The sequence below is a fragment of the Ictalurus furcatus genome, chromosome 19 (assembly GCF_023375685.1).
Source record: "Ictalurus furcatus strain D&B chromosome 19, Billie_1.0, whole genome shotgun sequence".
In the NCBI taxonomy this organism is placed as follows: domain Eukaryota; kingdom Metazoa; phylum Chordata; class Actinopteri; order Siluriformes; family Ictaluridae; genus Ictalurus; species Ictalurus furcatus.
The window spans coordinates 23,071,673-23,091,041 of record NC_071273.1 but is presented as its reverse complement, the minus strand read 5'-3'; the positions used below and the strand labels follow the sequence as shown (position 1 = coordinate 23,091,041).

At 41.3% G+C, this 19,369-nt stretch overlaps 2 protein-coding genes across 2 annotated transcripts in view; one reads left to right on the top strand and one right to left on the bottom strand.

The window, feature by feature from the left end:
• bcat1 (branched chain amino-acid transaminase 1, cytosolic) overlaps window positions 1–11,374 on the bottom strand; it is a 24,550-nt gene extending 13,176 nt beyond the window's left edge. Inside the window, exons 1-5 of the mRNA XM_053650061.1 lie at window positions 10,982–11,374; window positions 5,295–5,339; window positions 3,001–3,201; window positions 632–742; window positions 267–386 (exon numbers count right to left, since the gene is read on the bottom strand). Coding sequence (XP_053506036.1) covers window positions 267–386; window positions 632–742; window positions 3,001–3,201; window positions 5,295–5,339; window positions 10,982–11,002 — 498 coding nt within the window. The 5' untranslated portion in view covers window positions 11,003–11,374. The remainder of the gene's footprint in view (window positions 1–266; window positions 387–631; window positions 743–3,000; window positions 3,202–5,294; window positions 5,340–10,981) is intronic.
• A 6,457-nt stretch (window positions 11,375–17,831) lies between these two features.
• Window positions 17,832–19,369, top strand: part of lrmp (lymphoid-restricted membrane protein) — a 42,542-nt gene continuing 41,004 nt past the window's right edge. Inside the window, exons 1-2 of the mRNA XM_053650908.1 lie at window positions 17,832–18,686; window positions 19,103–19,213. Of these exons, the coding sequence (XP_053506883.1) occupies window positions 18,074–18,686; window positions 19,103–19,213 (724 nt within the window). The 5' untranslated portion in view covers window positions 17,832–18,073. The remainder of the gene's footprint in view (window positions 18,687–19,102; window positions 19,214–19,369) is intronic.

The window sequence follows — 19,369 nt, the reverse complement described above, 5'->3', positions numbered from 1 at the left end:
GCTCTCTGCGTGGGAGGGGCATTCTCTCTCTCTCTCTCTCTCTCTCTCTCTCTCTACCCTGTCAATCACAACCAGCCAATCGCAGGCGTCTGTGAGCTCGTGTATGCGGCAGATAGCGCCATCTTCCGAGTGTGATACGCCGTCCTGCACGAGTAGCGGTTCGAAAAGATGCTGTTGCTGGCTTCACGTGTCTCTGACGAAGCCCTGACCCTCGCCGGTTGGTAGCTGTGGTATGAAAGCGAGGCGGTGGAGGTTTTGTCGCTCACCTCGGTGCCCAGGAACGTCGGGCGGATATAGAGGCTCGCCGAGTCCGAACGAGAAACCCAGTCCTGATCCAATTCCACCAGCTTCCTGATACACTCAAGAAACTCAGCGCCGTCGAAACTCTGCAGGAAAAGAGATCAAACACAACACTCGGTACATTCGACACGGACGTTTGGGTGCGTCATGGCGTTTACAGTGTCCTTTATATACAGAGATCTGCTGTATGTCCTAGATCAAGGATCAACGCTGCTTAAAGCTATTTAACTTATTAACTAATCGTTATAGACGATAGAAGAAAGCAGCGCCGTGGTGTGATGAACGCTACGCATTAAAACAGGTGACGCACGGACAGACAGGAAGCACTCACGGGTAGACAGGCTCTGTGTGCAGACTTTAACATGCGCTCCATGTTCAGCATGGGCCTGAAGAGACGAACTCGGTCATCCTGTCCGCGGTACGCCTTCATGCCCTCGAACAGCTACAAACAAAACAGACCACTCACGTCATCATGTGTGTCAACAAACACCAAACTCAAGGGCACGGACAGACGGCGGTCAAAGTACACGTCCGCCTTATACGAAACGCCGTGTGTTGCACATAGGGGTGTAGTCACATGAAACCTTGCATGGTTTGAGAGAGTTTGTTCAACTTGTTAATACACAGGTCGAATTTCCCCTAGATGCACATTAGCATGGCTAGAGATATATACTGGATGATACTATACACACTATACACGTAGGTTTACTATTCATATTATATCTAATTCTATGCATACATCTTTACATCGTCAATATTTATTTAACGTCATCTTATTTTATATTTAGTTTACGCTTACTTCATTTACTGTGTGTATTTCCTGCCTTGGTTTTTAGGTATGCTGCTGGAACACGACCGTTTCCCCTTGGGATCAATAAAACGTTATATTAGCTCATCTTAGCTTATAATATCATCTAAATCATCCCCATTTGAATCGAGCACTTGTCATTATACAGTATGAAGTGCAAACTAATATAACTGTTCAGCTTGGACTCAACAAATAGAGCTTAGACCCCTTTCATTCGAAGGGAAATTCCCAAAATGGCCGGAGATCGCAGTGAACGTCGACTTAAAACCAGTAATCTTCGAACCGGTAAGACCTGGTATATACCTTCTCAGTATATGCCGATGACAGGAACAAGACGTGACGCTTTTTGGTAAGTTGCTGAGTTTCTAGCACGTACGCAGACTACGGACGTCATTTTATGGTCATGTGACCTGCTAATCGGCTACGTCCCCTACAACAAGCGCTTACAATAAAGTTCAATTCTTTTGTTTTTGTTATACACTGAGGATCAAAAGATGTATATGAGATGATAGACCAGAATTTTAGTTTTCAATCCCTCATACTTACATCCAGATGTGATGCCTTAAACGACTTAGAACATCGCAGCTTTTGTTTGGACCCACCCATTTTTTCAAGTGATCAACAATACTGTAACACGTCCCCGACAGGTGTTTCTTGTTGCCCAGGTGTGCCCTGTTAGATTGACTCCTTTAAACCGTTAATAGCTTTGAATGTCTATTTTTTCTTCGAGCCCTGGGTTTCACCTGTGAAGACTGCGCTTGTTGTTATAAAGGATAAACCAACATGAAGACCAAAGAGATGATATGCAAGAAAGGTGAGCCATTATGAAGCTGAGAAAAGAGGGAAAATCTATCAGAGCCATTGCACAAACAATGCAAAGATTTGGAATGCCCTGAAAAGATAGAAACCACCAGTGGTGTACTAACAACCAGACATGAAACAGGTCGGCCATGGAAAACAACAGCTGCTGATGACAGAAACATTGTAAGAGCTGGGAAGAAAAAACAGAAAACAACAGTCAGTGACATCACCAATAACATCCAAAGGACAGGGGTGAAGGTGTCACAGTCCACCATTCGAAGAAGAGCAGAAATATAGAGGCCATACCACAAGCTGCAAACCACTCATCAGCGTTAAGAACCGGAAAGCCGGACTGAAATTAGCAAAGAAATGAGCCACAAAAGTTCTGGAACCAAGATGAACCTCTACCCAATTGATGGAAAAGCCAAAGTGTGGAGAAAGAAAGGATCTGCTCATGATCCAAAACATACGAGCTGATCTGTGAAGCATGGTGGAGGTAGTGTCATGGCTTGGGCTTGCACGGCTGCTTCTGGAACATTCTCAAAAACACACTGCCAACTCGATAAAGGACTTCATCAGTGGGGAAAAAGTGGAAGGTTTTAGACTGGCCGAGTCAATCGCCAGATCTTAACCCAACTGATCAGCATTTCACCTCCTGAAGACGAGACTGAAGGGAGAACCCCACCGAAACAAACAACTGCTGAAAGAGGGTGCTGTAAAATCCTGGAAAAGTTTCACAAAAGAAGAACCTGACAGTTTGGTGACGTCACTGAGGCTCAGGCTTGATGCGGTTATCGCAAGCAAGTGATTTCTAACCAGATATTAAGTTTAAGTTACTTCAATTTACATTAAGACTAGCTGTTCCTATACTTTTGCTCACCTAAAAATTACATGGTCCGACACAAAAGGTGCTATGTTCTACAGCAAGTTGTTAAACACACCTAGAAATGAAAGCTCAAATTCTCATCTATCGTCTCAGATTCATTCGAAATTCAAACAATTGGCCTTGCTGTTCCAATATTTTCAGAGGGGAGTGTATTATGTAATCTGTGTGTGTGTGTGTGTGTGTGTGGTGTTGTTAGATCACCCACCTGCACGGCATAATGCAGAGCAGAACAGGCGGGATGAAGGCTCAGGTTTCCAAACGGCTGAATCCGAGGTTTTTCCCAGCCCCCTTCACTGCTCCACTCGATGAGCAGCATGTGGTCTGTGAACACGGTACCGAAGGACAAGTTCTCTGACTCGGGTTTAGGTTTACGGCTCTCGCACTGCTGGACCACCGTGTCTGCTGCCTGAAACAAACGAGCCCACAAAAAAAAATTTTGGGGGGGGGGGGGGTTTTGTGGGGGATTAACGTGACCTAGTAGTATTCATATGTACATACTGACATAATGACATTTTAGTGACATATTAGTAATAGTATTAGTTTATCTTTATCTTTAGCTTATATTAGTATCATTTTACAGCAGAAAAGATCATTAATATTACTACTTGACTGTAAAGCATTTCGAGCTACGAAGTATATCAAACATGCTTTATAAAGAAACTTTATAAAACGGTGCTTGGACCCCGCAAATCACTGCTTGCTGCGATATTTATGGGGCCAAGCACCGACCCGCTTGTTTTCCTTAGGGTATTTCTTCTTCTTCTTCTTTTTCTCAGCTAAAACGGATCCACGGATCCACTATATGCGACCATACAATAACGATATCCGTTATATCCCCTCAGACCCAGCACCCTGTATTAACACATCCTCACATACAGCGCAACATAGACTAGATTTTATACATGTTCTTGTTTTCTTTCAGCCTTCTGGAGTTTTTTTCCACGCCACCGTCGCCACCGGCTCGCTCATTAGGAATAAATTCACACACTTAAAATCTGTATCCTGTGTTTATATGTTTCTGTAAAGCTACATTGAGACGACGTCCGTCGTTAAAAGCGCTATACAAATAAAACTGAATTGAACTGAATTGAATGGCAACATACAGTCATAAATGATGGAAACTGTTTGGCCTTGAAACAAGCGATTATGCATTTAAATATTCTTTTATTGAAACATCAGGCCGCCAACTTAATTATTTACTCTGTAATTAAAGTAAATATCGAATATATGGCGTAGATCAGATATCAAAGAGAAACTTGAGCTAATGGTCCTTCTATAGTCTCGCATTCCAACACTAAGTGTAGTGGGTCTTTCGTAACAACGCATCTAAATAAACCTTTAATTGCTACTCTAAAGCTCTAAAGCTCTTGGACTTTAACCGTCTCACTATAAATACACTAGCTCCAGTGTTTCGCGGCTAATTATCTTCTTTGGCTGACCAGTGAAGCAAAAAAAAAAAAAATAACCCGGCATACCTGTAGACTTGCACAAGGAAAATAGAGGTAGCTGTGTCTGCTCGTTGAAGTTTGGGATATTTTAGCTATGTGCAAGGGTTGTTTTTTTTTTCTTTTCCTTTTTTCACACCTCAACGTTAGCAGGTAGCATTGCCTTAAAGAATCAGTGGCTGAATGCAGGTCGACCTAACCATTAAATCAGCTTCCTAGGTTAAATATTTACCACAAACCTTCTCTAAAGTCCCATTTACTGTACCTCAAGAGCAGAAGGTGTTTAACTTCACGAAATATAATGTTAATGCTAAAGAAAACCTCTCCAATAAGATGTACGTAGGAACACAGACAGTTTGTAAATCTGAAGTATGCACTAGATGTAACTCATCCCCTCATGTGCACGCATCAATCAATCGATCATTCATTCAATGGGAAACAGATGTGGGGACGGTCCACATCCCCGCAGAGATTGCGACCACTATTTCAGTGTTAGCATTTCAACGTCTTGATTCCTCGTAATCATCTATCGGAGTCTGAGAGGCAATGCATGAAAGAACAGGGAGGATCTTGACTGACAGGGCTTATGGAGATCCGAGTAAGTGGATTCACTCAACACGGCACTTCTATCCAGCGAAGAGACAGGCTTCCTAGGATCCTTACATTACTAGCAAAAAAAAAAAAAAAAAAAAGAAGGGGGTGGCACTGTGCATACATTCCAGCTATAGCAACCAACATTCCAGCCCCTTAAAGGAACTTTGAGAGGCCCGTCTGACAATGCGGCTGTGTTGGAAATGCTGTGACGAGCTCATATTCGGACTAAACCAAAACCAGACAGCAAGGGGAAGCTGTTTTCTCACTCAAGAGGAGAGTTAGCACCAGAAAAACGTCAAAAATGCTGCCTCTGGACTTCCCACTGCAGGCAAGTTCTGAATCATGCAAACCGTTTCGGTTCATCATATCATTAAGACACTGTGCTCCCAAACTTAGCATAGTATAGTCTGAAACAGTATGCTGTTACGAAATCACACTTGAATTAGATTAGAGACATTACCTTAAAGCTAGCCACATCATTACATGAGGGATTTTCGTCTTGGACCTGAAAGGAAAGAAAGCCAACGTCATCACGATATCCTTTCATACTGTAGTAAGAACCTTGGTAATATCACAGCTACTATGCAGTACTTTATTTAAAAACAAGTTATATAACATACAGTACCATGAAGTACTGCAGTTAAATCATGATCATAAAAAAGGTACCATGAAAAGTAACACAGCAAAACAATGGTAGTTTTAGATTACCGCAGTAAAGCTACGCTTATATTACAGTATACGACAATAAAACGGTGTTACTACAGATAGCACTACTAGGTACTACGGAGGATATAGTTACCATTAGATATTGTAGTGAATTCATAGCAGTATATTAAAGGTAGTGTGATGTACCATAGTAAAACTACAGTAACCATTAAGTGCTCTAGTTTAATTATGGTAGTAATGATGGTACTCGGTCTACACGCCGCTCGGCATTACTGGGGCTGCGAAGAGGAAAGCCATCCAAGTCCGCTATGGAGGCTGCACACAGGGCCTCCAGATGGCTGTGGCTTAAGAGGAGCGATTTGTGGGCCAGTGCCGCTGGGATACAAGCCAGGGTCTGATCATCCCTGGCAGGGTCACCTGGGTCACGGCGTATGATGTTGAAAGACCCGAAACACCAAATGACATCAGGAACATCACTGGAGATGTGTCCAAGAGCATCCTAGGATGTATCTTTGACGTTACTATAAGGTGATACAGTTGAACAGTGTAGTATTACAGTAATACCATAGTCAATCTAGTTACCATGATGTACAGTTAGCATACAGAACCACAACAAGACCATGATATTATAGATAGTATGAAGCACTACAGTAAAATCATAGTAGTGTCATAGTTACTATGGAGTGTATATATAAATACTTTTATACTAACTTAATATTTTCATCTATATATATGTATACATATGAGTGATAGTATTAGTGTGATGTAGCACCATGTTAGTATTTTAGATACCATGATGTACTATACTGTAGTTAAACCAGGACAGTAGAACTAAAAAAAAATCTATACTGTATAAAACAACAGTAGTCTCATACTAACATATTACAAGTACCACAGTGCAACTATTGTAGTAGTATCGTTACCATGAAGTACTAAAGTAAAATTAAGTTAGTATTACTATTAGTATGAAATATCAAATAAAACCATGGTACCATTATAGTAAATGTTAAGTACCATAGTAAAACCTTGGTATGATTACAGTTAGCATAAAGTACAAGAGTAGACCTATAGTTAGTATTATACTGACCATCAAATACTACAGTAAAACCAGGGTAATGTTATAGTTACCATGAAGTATTATAGTATGACGTATTATAGTAAGGCTGTAGCAATTTGATAGTCAGCATGAAGTAATATAGTAGAGCCATTACAACATCGTAGCAACTAAACATAACTAAACATGAGGTAGTATAGTGAACTTGAAGTAGAATAGTAAAGCTACAGATGTATTATAGTGAACATGAAGTGCTATAGTATACCCGTGGTAGTAATATAGCCAACGTTAAGAATTACAATAAAGCTATAGCATGACTATAGTAAAGCCATGGCAGCATTTTAGAGAGTATTAAGTACTGTAGTAAAACAATGGTAATATTATACATTGCTGTGAGATGAAACCCATCCCCCCCAAACACACACACCAAAAAAAAAAAAGATCTATATAAGGAAAATGGCCAAAAATAATGTAAACAGTTAATTAGCATATTAATTAGAACATTAGCAGGCATACCTCCCAACCTCCACGCTGTAAGAGTCAGTGGATGAGTCGGTGATGTTCAGATGAAGTGAAATAAGTGTTTACTAAAATGACTGAACTTTATTTGAAGACTGACTGATAACATGATTTGTAATGTCTAATATTTGATTTGTATTTATCTTGGCTAATGGTAAATGTAGATCATTTCCTCATAACATTGCTTCTGGGAATAAAACTCTTTCCCCATACCCAAAGCTAAAGCCCTGTGCTCGGTTATGAGCGGTCTTGCACAAGTCTGCGTTTTTGTTTACAGGAATGCGGCTCAGGTTATCGGAGATCGCTAAGGCTCTGTGAAGTTCTTTCATTGTTCACCACAAACAGCCGGCTTAGGGCCTCCCACCGCTCACATTCTCCTTCATGAATTAATAAAGCACACCAGGTGAGCAGGCATTGTCAAAGTTAATGTACACTGATACTGGAAGGCGGTGTACTAGGATCATAGCCTAGTGTATTAAAGTGTGGAAATAACATGTAGACAATACTGACAATACTACAATACTGCCATTGAATTACTCTAGTACTTCATAGTAGCTATAATACTACCATGGCTTTACTATATTACTTCATGCTCACTATAATACTGCCATGGATTAATTATAGTACTCTATAGTAAATATAATACTACCTTAAGTTTACTATATTACTTCATGCTCACTATAACAATGCCATGGATTAATTATATTACTCTATAGTAAATATAATACTACCTTAAGTTTACTATATTACTTCATGCTCACTATAATACTGCCATGGATTAATTATAGTACTTCATAGTAACCAGAATAATATCATAGTTATGCAATAGGATTTCAGGCTCACTGTAATACTGCCTTGGTGGTACTATGGTACTTCATACTCACTGTAATACTGCCTTGGTGGCACTATGGTACTTCATACTCACTGTAATACTGCCTTGGTGGTACTATGGTACTTCATACTCACTGTAATACTGCCTTGGTGGCACTATGGTACTTCATACTCACTGTAATACTGCCTTGGTGGTACTATGGTACTTCATACTCACTGTAATACTGCCTTGGTGGCACTATGGTACTTCATACTCACTGTAATACTGCCTTGGTGGTACTATGGTACTTCATACTCACTGTAATACTGCCTTGGTGGCACTATGGTACTTCATACTCACTGTAATACTGCCTTGGTGGTACTATGGTACTTCATACTCACTGTAATACTGCCTTGGTGGCACTATGGTACTTCATACTCACTGTAATACTGCCTTGGTGGTATTATGGTACTTTATACTCAATGTAATACTGCCTTGGTGGTACTATGGTACTTCATACTCACTGTAATACTGCCTTGGTGGTATTATGGTACTTTATACTCAATGTAATACTGCCTTGGTGGTACTATGGTACTTCATACTCACTGTAATACTGCCTTGGTGGTACTATGGTACTTTATACTCACTGTAATACTGCCTTGGTGGTACTATGGTACTTCATACTCACTGTAATACTGCCTTGGTGGTATTATGGTACTTTATACTCAATGTAATACTGCCTTGGTGGTACTATGGTACTTCATACTCACTGTAATACTGCCTTGGTGGTACTATGGTACTTTATACTCACTGTAATACTGCCTTGGTGGTACTATGGTACTTCATACTCACTGTAATACTGCCTTGGTGGTACTATGGTACTTCATACTCACTGTAATACTGCCTTGGTGGTATTATGGTACTTTATACTCACTGTAATACTGCCTTGGTGGTACTATGGTACTTTATACTCACTGTAATACTGCCTTAGTGGTACTATGGTACTTCATACTCACTGTAATACTGCCTTGATCGTACTATGGTACTTCATACTCACTATAATACTGCCATGGTAGTACTATGGTACTTTATACCCACTATAGTACTTTCTGCTCTCTATAACGCTACCATGGCTTTATTATGCTACATCACAGTCACTAATATTGCATTGGCTTTACTGAAGTGTTGCATACTCATTATAATACTAGCGTATCTTTACTATGGTACTTCATGCGCATTATAACGCTACCATGGGTATACTATTGTATTTCACAGTCACTACTATACTGCCCTGGATTTTCACTACACACATATACTGCTACATTACAGGGGGGGAAATGTGTTTGTTTTTTTTTTTACATCTACATGTGAAATGGTGTTTTACATGTTTCATAAGTATTTGCACATATTTCATGTTATTTCTCTCCCCGCTTAGTCTATAATTCCATTTGAACACATGAAAATGTAATAACAGTGACATGAAAACAAACCTATAGGGGGGAAAAAATACCATAAATCATTTCATACATGAAAGTCTCCAAACCACATACTTTTTTCTGTAAGGAATTAGAATATGAACACAACGGAGGCTTGATCTGGAGTACATTTTTTTTTAACCGGGTCACGTGTCAGCTTGCATACTGCAGCCTACTTAACTAGAGTTATTCTTGTAACGTGGCTACACCCTAAAGCACACTACAGTCAGTATGTGAAAACAGTATAAAAAGTTACAAACTTACCAACATTTTTTTAATCTCCTACAGCCTATTATTATTACTGAAGTACACTGGATCATACATACAGTATAAATATGTAGTGCAAATAAATTACACCCAGTACACTGTACAAAATGTCCAGAGAATCAAAAACCTTTCAGTTATACGGTATAGCTGAAGATTGGAAAAAAACCAGGTGATGTCTTTTCCATCTGTTCAGGTTGGGTGAGCTTGTGTCGAGTGTAGCCTCAGACTCCCGTTCTCTGCTGACAGGAGTGGAACCCAGCGTGGTCTTCTCTGCGTTCTGACATGCCTTTTTGCTCACCACGGTTGTAAAGCGTGATCATTTGAGTTTCCGTCAGCTCGAAACGGTCTGGTCATTCTCCTCGGACGTCTCTCGAAGACAAAGCGTTTCTACACAAGAACCCTCTACGTTAGAGCATAGTGAAATTCTTCGCTACATCCCAAGCTGGGGTTAGAGCGCAGGGTCAGCCATGATACAGCCAGACCACAGAGGGTTAAGAGCCTTGCTCTCGGGCCCGGCAGTCGCACCTTGGCAGCGCTGGAGGTTGAACCCCTGACCTTCTGATCAGTAACCGCTGTTGAACCACCACTGCCCCTAACCATTCCGTGCAAACTCTAAAGTCACGGAGAGAACGTCCCCCAAGTCTGACTGCATGGATAAACATGGTACTGGTGTTCCTAATAAAGTGGACAGTGAGTGTATGACTGTGCATACAGTACACACGTGGTTTGAGATGAAGGACACTCTAATAACAAGTTACGTAATAACATGTTACGAATAGAAAAGAGAAAAAAGGGGGAAAAAACAAGAAGAAGAAATACAGAAATGAATTCTTTAAACAAAACTAAAAACATGGGCAAGCACATTAAAAAAAATAAAAATAACAACTACCTTATGGGACATGCATAATAATTCACACATAGTACATTCATCATTTCTGAGGAGCACTCAGTAGGGTGATCTAACATTTCTGACACACTGGTGAATATGGTAGTAGTCCACGTGTCTATTTTTAACAGGCTATCTATGGCTCCATCTCCTCCCAGCTGAATTATTATTATTATTATTATTATTATTATTAGAAAGCATGGAATATTCTGCACATTATTATTATTATTATTATTATTATTATTATTATTATTATTATTATGTGACCGTGTGTGCAGCATGCAGAACCAAAGCACGAACACTGAGACAAAAAAAATCCAGCGCGCACGTGACGTCGGGATAACGCTAGATCTCCCTAATCCGCTATTCGGTAAACACAGGGACAGACTGTAGCAGCGCGCGCGTGTCGTGTTTGTCGCCGTCACAGCGCGCGTGGTGTTAATGATACATATAAGAATGAAGAGTTTACCTGAGGAGACCCGCTCGCCATGATGATGATGATGATGATGATGTGGTGGTGGTGGTGCGTAATGGTGGAGGCGCGAGCTCGGACCGATTACACACTTCAACCCCTGTCTCGCGCTGCCTCACGCGAGCTTTAAACCGTCCGAAAAACAAGCGCACGCGACCCTGTGCGTGCACAATAAGCAAATCAGAAAGCAGGCTTCGTGCTTCGTCACGTTTAGGATTTATTCCGGTTTACTCCCTTCAGATTTCTTCTTTTTTTTTTTTTTTTTTTTTTAAATAGGCTGCATTTTTTTTTCCTTCACGTGCAAACAATTACACACTTCCATTGCATCATCCGCCATTCCTGCATGCACACGCCAACTCCTAAGCAGGGTAACACTCCATATGATCTGCCCAGACAGCGAGTACACGTTGTACTGTATGCATTGCAGTATTGTCAAAGCACCATTTTGTGACCATGTGGCCATTTTATTAGGTACACCCGCGGTACTGTATGTTTAGATATAATAAACATGCGTGCTCACACCATGGTAGAGATCAGACGGAGTTATTGGCCAGGGATTATGATTGATTTGAGTGAGTCGATACTTGTAAACCGACTCGTGTTAAAGCAGCAGTGTGTAACTTTTGGGCGCGTTCGACAGTCCCTGCAGGACTCGATTTCTTGATTTGGCCGCGGCAGAAATCAACGCCAAACTCAAATATAAACGCAAACTCGATGAAAATATTCGGAGGAGTTTACAGTGCTTTTAGTTGTCACGTGACGTCATCATAATGACGCGCATTCAGCCGAAGCGCTCTTCGATTCACGTGTGTCGAGAGCGAGTACTGCTAAAAGGTCTCGTTTACCGACAAACGTCACCGTGCAGAACAATTTCGCAAAAGTTGCAAGTTCGCCAATTCGAGTAGTTTTCTAGAGGACAAAAAGCACACACACACACACAAAATAAAACCTCGTTGCACGTTGCATCTCAATTTTTTAAAAGGCAAGCATTTTTGGCCACAACAATCACGACGACAACAAAAAAAAAAAGGAAACTCTGTGAAATCCTGTATGGAATGTTTAGAGCAGTAGGCTGGAGTTCATTTTCGAGGGCGTGGTGGGGGGGATGAGTAAATATGCTAAATAAAAATCACCCAGAGCTCGTTATGTACGAATAAATTGATAAATGTGACGCTCTCATACATATTAGAAGGATGTAGAGTAAGCAGTAGTGGAATCGACGGTGGTGGTATTCAGAATCTCATTTAATTACTTTAATTACTTTACCCTTAACTTATTAATAACTGAATAAGGAAATAAAATGCCTTTTTTTTTTTACATGAAAATTATTAAAACAACATGCTACTAGTGGGGAAACAACATCTTAGCATATAACACCAGATCTACACGTCTTTTCCTCTTCGTGTACTTCATAAACTGTCACCTCAATATCTCTATACTCTATACTATAGCTAGCTGGTTTTTCAATCCAACAGCAACAAGAGGAAAAATGCATGATCCTGATTGGATAATCCTGTTTCACCATAGCAGCTCTTAGCCAATAAAATGTGATTAAACAAACTAATGTGTTTCTTTGGTGTGTTTTTTTTTTTTTTTTTTTGGCTGTTCAATTTGTAGGAATCTTCATGATGACCTTTTATTAACATCATTATAGCGCAATTATTTATAGTCCCAAATCCCTCTAGCTGTACAACTCTGTTTTTTTTTTTTTTTTAGATTTTGGAGGTGGAATTTCTAAACAGAAATGTGATCTAGGCTCCCGAGTGGCGCTGTTGTCTCGTAGAGGAGAACTAACTAGTGGGTGAGACTAAACTAGGAGAAAATATCCTGAAAATGATGGCTCCGCCCATTCTGCTATGTAGAGTGAGTGTAATCGCTGAGTACAATTTTGTTTGATTTGAGGTCAAAAATGGGCAAGAGATGTTATTTGTAGCAGGAAGGCTTCTGATCGGCGGTGAAATAAATGCTTTGGTACACATTTTGCCGGACGCTATCAATTCAGTTCGGTTCGGTTTGATTTGTATAGCGCTTATAATATTAGACGATGTCACAAAGCAGCTTTACAAAAAGGTAGAAATTCCAGATCTACATGTGACATTTATCAATTTTACCTTAATGAGCAAGCCAGAGGCGACGGTGGCAATTAGGAAAAACTAGTAAGTAAGTCAATTTTATTTCTAAAGCACATTTAAACACAGCAAAGCTGACCAAAGTGCTGAGCAGAATAAAACCGACAAGTAAAGACAGACAATAGACAAAAATGTAACAATGAGATTAAAATGCCTGGGAGAAGAGATACGCTTTCAGCCTCTTTTTAAAAATGATTATAGAAGGTGCGAGGCGGGTGTCCAATGGCAATTGATTCCATAAACGAGGGGCGGAGACTGAAAAAGCTCCATCCCCTTTAGTTTAGAAACGGGATCGAGGGACATACAGAAGAAACCTTCTGAAGATCTTAAAAATCTGCTAGATGACCGAGGTGTGAGAAGATCTCTGAGAGAAGGAGGAGCTTAAATCATTAAGAGTTTTAAAGACGAAGAACAGAATCTTAAACCGGATCCTAAAACGGACCGGGAGCCGATGGAGCGATACTAAAATTAGGGTGACCTGATCATATTTCTTTGGCCTGGTCAACAGCCTTGCAGCTGCATTCTGAACCACCTAGAGACAAGCAAGAGATGACTGAGGAAGACTCAAGTACAATGAGTTACAATTATCTAAGCGCGATGTGATAAAATCATGAATAACCTTCTCCAGATCTCGGAAAGACAAAAATGTTTTAAGTTTAAGAAATAATCCGTAGTTGATAAAAATGATTCTTAACGACTGAATTTATTTGCTTGGTTAAGCATAATTCTGAGTCCAGGATGATACCAAGGTTCCTAACCTGGGAAGACATTGAGGGGAAATGGTTACGAAGCTCATTAATGAGACCATCTCTCAATCTCAGAGGACCAAAAACAATTATTTCGGTTCTTCATTAAGTCTTCATTAAGTCTTCATTAAGTCTTCGTTAAGTTGGAGGAAATTATTTGTTAACCATTTTTTAATATCGTCAAGACAGTCCAACAGTGGTTGAATGGAGTCAAAAGCCGGGTGTCATCAGCATACAAATGAAAAGAGACATTGTGCACCTTAATAAAATTCCCCGACGGACGCATATATAAGTTAAATAGAAGTGGGCCCAGGATGGAGCCTTGAGGTACACCACTAATAATAGGAGCAGAAGATGAGGAAGATCAGAACCTGTCTTTAAGATATGAGGTGAACCATTGTAAGGTGGTACCCTTGATACCAATCAAATGCTCTAAGTGCCAAAGAAGAATGTTATGGTCTACAGTATCAAAGGCAGCTGTAAGATCTAGTAGCACAGCATTTTTTCCAGCATCCACTGCCAGTAAAATGTCATTGGACACTTTTAACAAAGCAGACTCTGTGCTGTGATAAGCAGTGAAACCAGATTGTAAAGGTTCCAAGAACTTTGCTGAATTTAAAAACAGGATCAATTGTAACTGCACAACTTCCTCTAACAGCTTCAACAGAAACGATAGCGTAGAGACAGGCCGATAATTATTAAAGCAACCTTCATCCAAACCCTGTTTCTTAAACAAAGGTTCGGGACCACCCCAGCATCCAAAGATGAATTTATCAGCACCTGGATACTGGGGCCAATTACGGAAAAAGTTGCTTTTATAATCTCAGAGGGAACAAGTTATTTTTATCTGGTTAACCAGATCACACAGTTCCTTTAGAGAAACATGTTGAAAATGATCAAAGGAAACCGGTATAGCCAGCGAATTCAGGGTCAGGTCTGAGAACTGTGAAGTGAGGGAAGAACGAATGGCTGTTACTTTATCAACCAAAACCATAAAAAAAAAAAACTCTCACAAAGTTCAACCGAGGATTCCCCGTGGAATTGGCAACTCTTGAATTAACCGTGGGGAATAAAATCTTAGGTCTATGACAGTGTGTAGTCATTAAATCTGAAAAATACCTAGACCTAGCTGAAAAACTCTGTGAGATGACGTGAGGAAGAAACCTCGAGAGGAACCAGACTCAACAGGGTGTCCCAAAAATATGACTAAGTATGCCAGCACCACATTGTTTGTGCCTTCATGGACTTCCACTTCTTTAGTTGGTCTTTTTGAATTTGTGAATAAGTTCGGCAACAGTGTGGTGTGTGATGTACTTGCCATGTTTCCTGGTAAAGTCCATCACAACCTTCCGACAGCTTCCCGATCCGGCCATGAGAACGAGTTCAATATGTTCTTCTTTTTGTCAAAGGCGTTCTTAAAGTCTATGTGAAAAAAGTATAAAAAGGTTTGGAAGACATTTTTCTAAAAAAAAAAAAAAAAAGTGTATTGTCTCCTTATGTATGGAGACTTTTGGGACACCCTGTGTATCAGTAAAACCATGGTAACCGTAGGAACACCCACTAATACAGTGATTTTAGATGCGCAAGGTGAAAAAGAGAATTAACGCACGGTAAGAGAATTAAACTCGCAAATATTGGCATAAAATGGCCGACACAGAGGCACTGTGGGTAGCGTCGCAACCTCAGAGCTTCAAGCTCCCTTGTTTGAACCTGAGCTTGATTTCCTGTCTATATGTCCATGTGGGTTTCCTCCAGGTTCTCCGGTTTCCTCCCACCTCTCAAAAACGTGCAGCAGGTGAATTGGCTAAGCGAAACGGGCTTTCGGTGTGAATGTGTGTCTATGATGCCATGCGACGGACCGGCATTACATTCAAGGTGAATTCTTAACTTCACTCCTGACGTTCCTGGGACAGGCTCCGGGATCCGCTACCAGGACGCAGCTCTTACTGACGATAAAGAAATGAATATTTGCATTTAAACCTGTCCAGCGTGTCCCCCGCCTTATACCCCATGCTACCCGGGATAGGCTCCAGGTTCCCCGCGACCCTGTAAGGATAAGCAGTACAGAAAATGGACGGATATTTGCATTTAAATGGAATATGGAAAATCTTAAATAAGACACTTGCATCCTTTTACAGGATTAAATACAGGGGTCACTCCATTCGTCTGAGAGGTCATAAATTCCATCCTAATGATTTTTTAAACAAATCTTTAATAATAATAATAATAATAATAATAATAATAATAATAATAATCCATCTTCTATATAACCTGGAGCCTATCCCAGGGAGTATCGGGCACAAGGCGGGGTACACCCTGGACAGGGTGCCAATCCATCGCAGGACACAATCACACACACACGCATGTCTTTGGACTGGGGGAGGAAACCGGAGTACCCGGAGGAAACCCCCGCAGCACGGGGAGAACATGCAAACTCCGCACACACACACACACAGGGCCACGGTGGGAATCGAACCCCCGACCCTGGAGGTGTGAGGCGAACGTCCTAACTACTAAGCCCATAATAATAATAATAATAATAATAATAATAATAATAATAATAATAAATACAGCTTTTTTAAAACTGTATGAAAACAGTAAACAACAAACCAAACAAACAAACAAACAAACAAACAAACAAACAAAACTCACGAACAAACCCCAAAACAAACCGAAGCGTTGTACTTATTCGTGCACTTCTCCGCACGCGCGAGTCGACACATCAAAGATCACCTCTAGCAAAGAACCGACTCTTTCGCGAATCATTCGTCAGTAATCGCACGTGCAACCCTCTCAGGGCCTATTAATCAGATGCGTTCAAGCGCGCGGGTTGTTCTTAAAGTGCACGTGAACTGCTTGGGCGTCCCAATATAAGCAAACGTGTTTGTTTGTTTGTTTGTTCGTTCGTTTGAGCTCCTGTGATTTGATGTCTGATTTAAGATTATATAGACTTTAAAAAAAAAAATACAAACAAGCCTGAACTGACATTTCATTAAAGTCACCAAGAGCATTAAAAAGGCAAGTATGGAGCGGATCATGTATTAAACTGGATGAGGCTGAAGTGTCTAGAGTGTGCATGGTGGTGATGATGAGGATGAGGATGAGGATGAGGATGATGATGAGGAGGAGTGTGCATGTTATTTTAGTGTAGTATTGCCGTATTGCATCTGATTTTGTGTGAGCTGCAGCTTCACTGAAGTAGCCTTGACCTATAATTTAGGTTTCCCTTTTATTGCTGTGTTCTTTTTTTGAGCTCCTTGTGGGTTTGGGGTATTGTTTTGCACAGGAAGTTATTCCTCTGTAGCTGAGTGAATATGTTACACTCTGAGCCTTTTTTTTTTTTTGGTATTTTGACACAAATCAAAATAAAAAATGTCTCTCCTCCATTCATGTTTTTTCATCATAGGCTGAAAATGATTTCCTTCTTAATTTTTAACCAGTGCCATCACTGTAGTTATTGAAAGGACGTGACGTGATTCTGGTTATTTCTCTGTAATTATTGTGCTTTTTAGCCGCTACGTTTTATATGAAAGCCTTTCATTTTACGTTGGCATCAGAGCCTGGACTGACTCTCTCGTCACTCTGACATGACCCAAGAAATGTCCTCGTAGATGGTTTCTCTAGCTATCCTGCACATTTAGACAATGGCTATATTGGACAATTTCTCATCTGGACTCCATCGACCATCCTCTAAATCCGGGGTGTCCGATCTTATCCGGAAAGGGCCGGTGTGGGTGCAGGTTTTCGTTCCATTCGAGCCGGAGCTACACCTCATTCCACCTGTTTAATCAGTTGATCTTGGCTTTCAATAGACTCGGGTGTGGCTCCTGATTGGTTGGAATGAAAACCTGCACCCACACCGGCGCTTTCCGGATAAGATTGGACACCCCTGCTCTAAATGATGTATTTTGGCCTAGTCATAAAAAAAAAACAACCCTGTCCTATAACAATGAAGATAACTTCATAATGGAAAAACGTCGATGTGCGCTAAATAACCAGATATCGCGGATGTTTTGAGATTTCAAATCATCTAAAGAGCCTTTACGATTTGAACGTGATGCGTATCAGATGTGAAAAAAAATCCCATCCACGCTGCAGCTATATCGTATCTGTGTCGGAAGTCAGCGAGGCATCCGATTTTGCTTGGCAGTGAAAATGCGGCCTAAGTTTGTGTATTACGTGTCGTTCGCTTCAGATCGAGGCTTCCCTCAGCCATGGAGTTCGGAGTGACCCCGAGGCGCCACAACCCCGTCGACAGCATCTGCCGCAAGCTGCAGACGATCCAGCGGCGTGACCGTGAGCCCAACTCTCCTTTCCAGATCCCCAAACTGCAGTCGAGCAGCTACGAGAGTCCGCACACGGGTCTGAGACGCAACATGGACACCATCCTGAAGAAGCGCAAAGGCGATACGGAGCAGAACAGCTCACCGCTCGTGCTCACTCCCGGTGCGTCCCGCAGCTCCGGAAGGACCCCGTGTGTCCCCGTGACACCCCTCAGTCCTGTTAACACCACTTACACCGTCACCAGCACGCTGGGTAAGCGGGTGGAGAAGGGCGGCATAGCGCCCGGGCACAGCCGAGCCTGGCAGCTTAGCTGCTCCACACCTGCTCTCAAGAACGGTGAAACTCGCTACAGCTTCACACCTGCTCTCCAGAACGGTGACTCCTGCTTCAGCTTCTCCCCGAGCGAGACGGACCGGAGCAAAGCACCAGCGCACGGCCTGCTCTCCTACAACCTTAACTTTTGCTCCTCAGATGCCTCCACGATATTAGACTGCGAGCTGCCTCATCCAGCCCTGGTGGTCAAGAGACTGTCAATGGGAGATGGTACATGCGCCAAAAATCACTACTGTGGCTAACAGATGAATTACAGGAATACTCCAAATGTTTTCAGCTTGATTTCTGTCTGTTACATTTGTACTTATATTTTTATACATGTCAAACTTGTGTGTATAATGTATAATCCTTCCCAGTGATAAAGTAGTCCTGATAAAGATCTGTTGTTTTTATTTATAGATATATCTGACTGACTGTTTTTGCATAACCCTTTGCTGGTGCCCCAACATCTGCCCCTACACCTCTATTATAACTGACTTTTGAATAAACAGATGTTCTGTTCTCCAGCATGTAGAGAGAATTATCAGTGATGGTAGATAAGTTTTTTTTAAACGCCGGAGTATTCCTTTAAACGGCTCGTGTCCGAGGCGTAATTGATGTCGGGGTGTTTTTTTGTGTTCTGTCAGGTGCTTCGTTGCCATCCGAGCCCAAGAAAGAGAGTTTGTCCGAGGTCAGTCTGATTTGTGAAGAGGACCTGCTCGACACCATTTTTCAGGCCTGCGATACCCAGTGCAGAGGTAGCCTACCACACACACACACACTGCCAGTCACAGTTACCATTTCAAGGTTTAAATTTGAAAACTGAAAGCATTTCACAGTGTGTATGAGTGCCAAAAATGCTCTTCGTTGAGTTAAGCTTATTGACAGCAGCGAGTAAGACATAAAGCCTATCA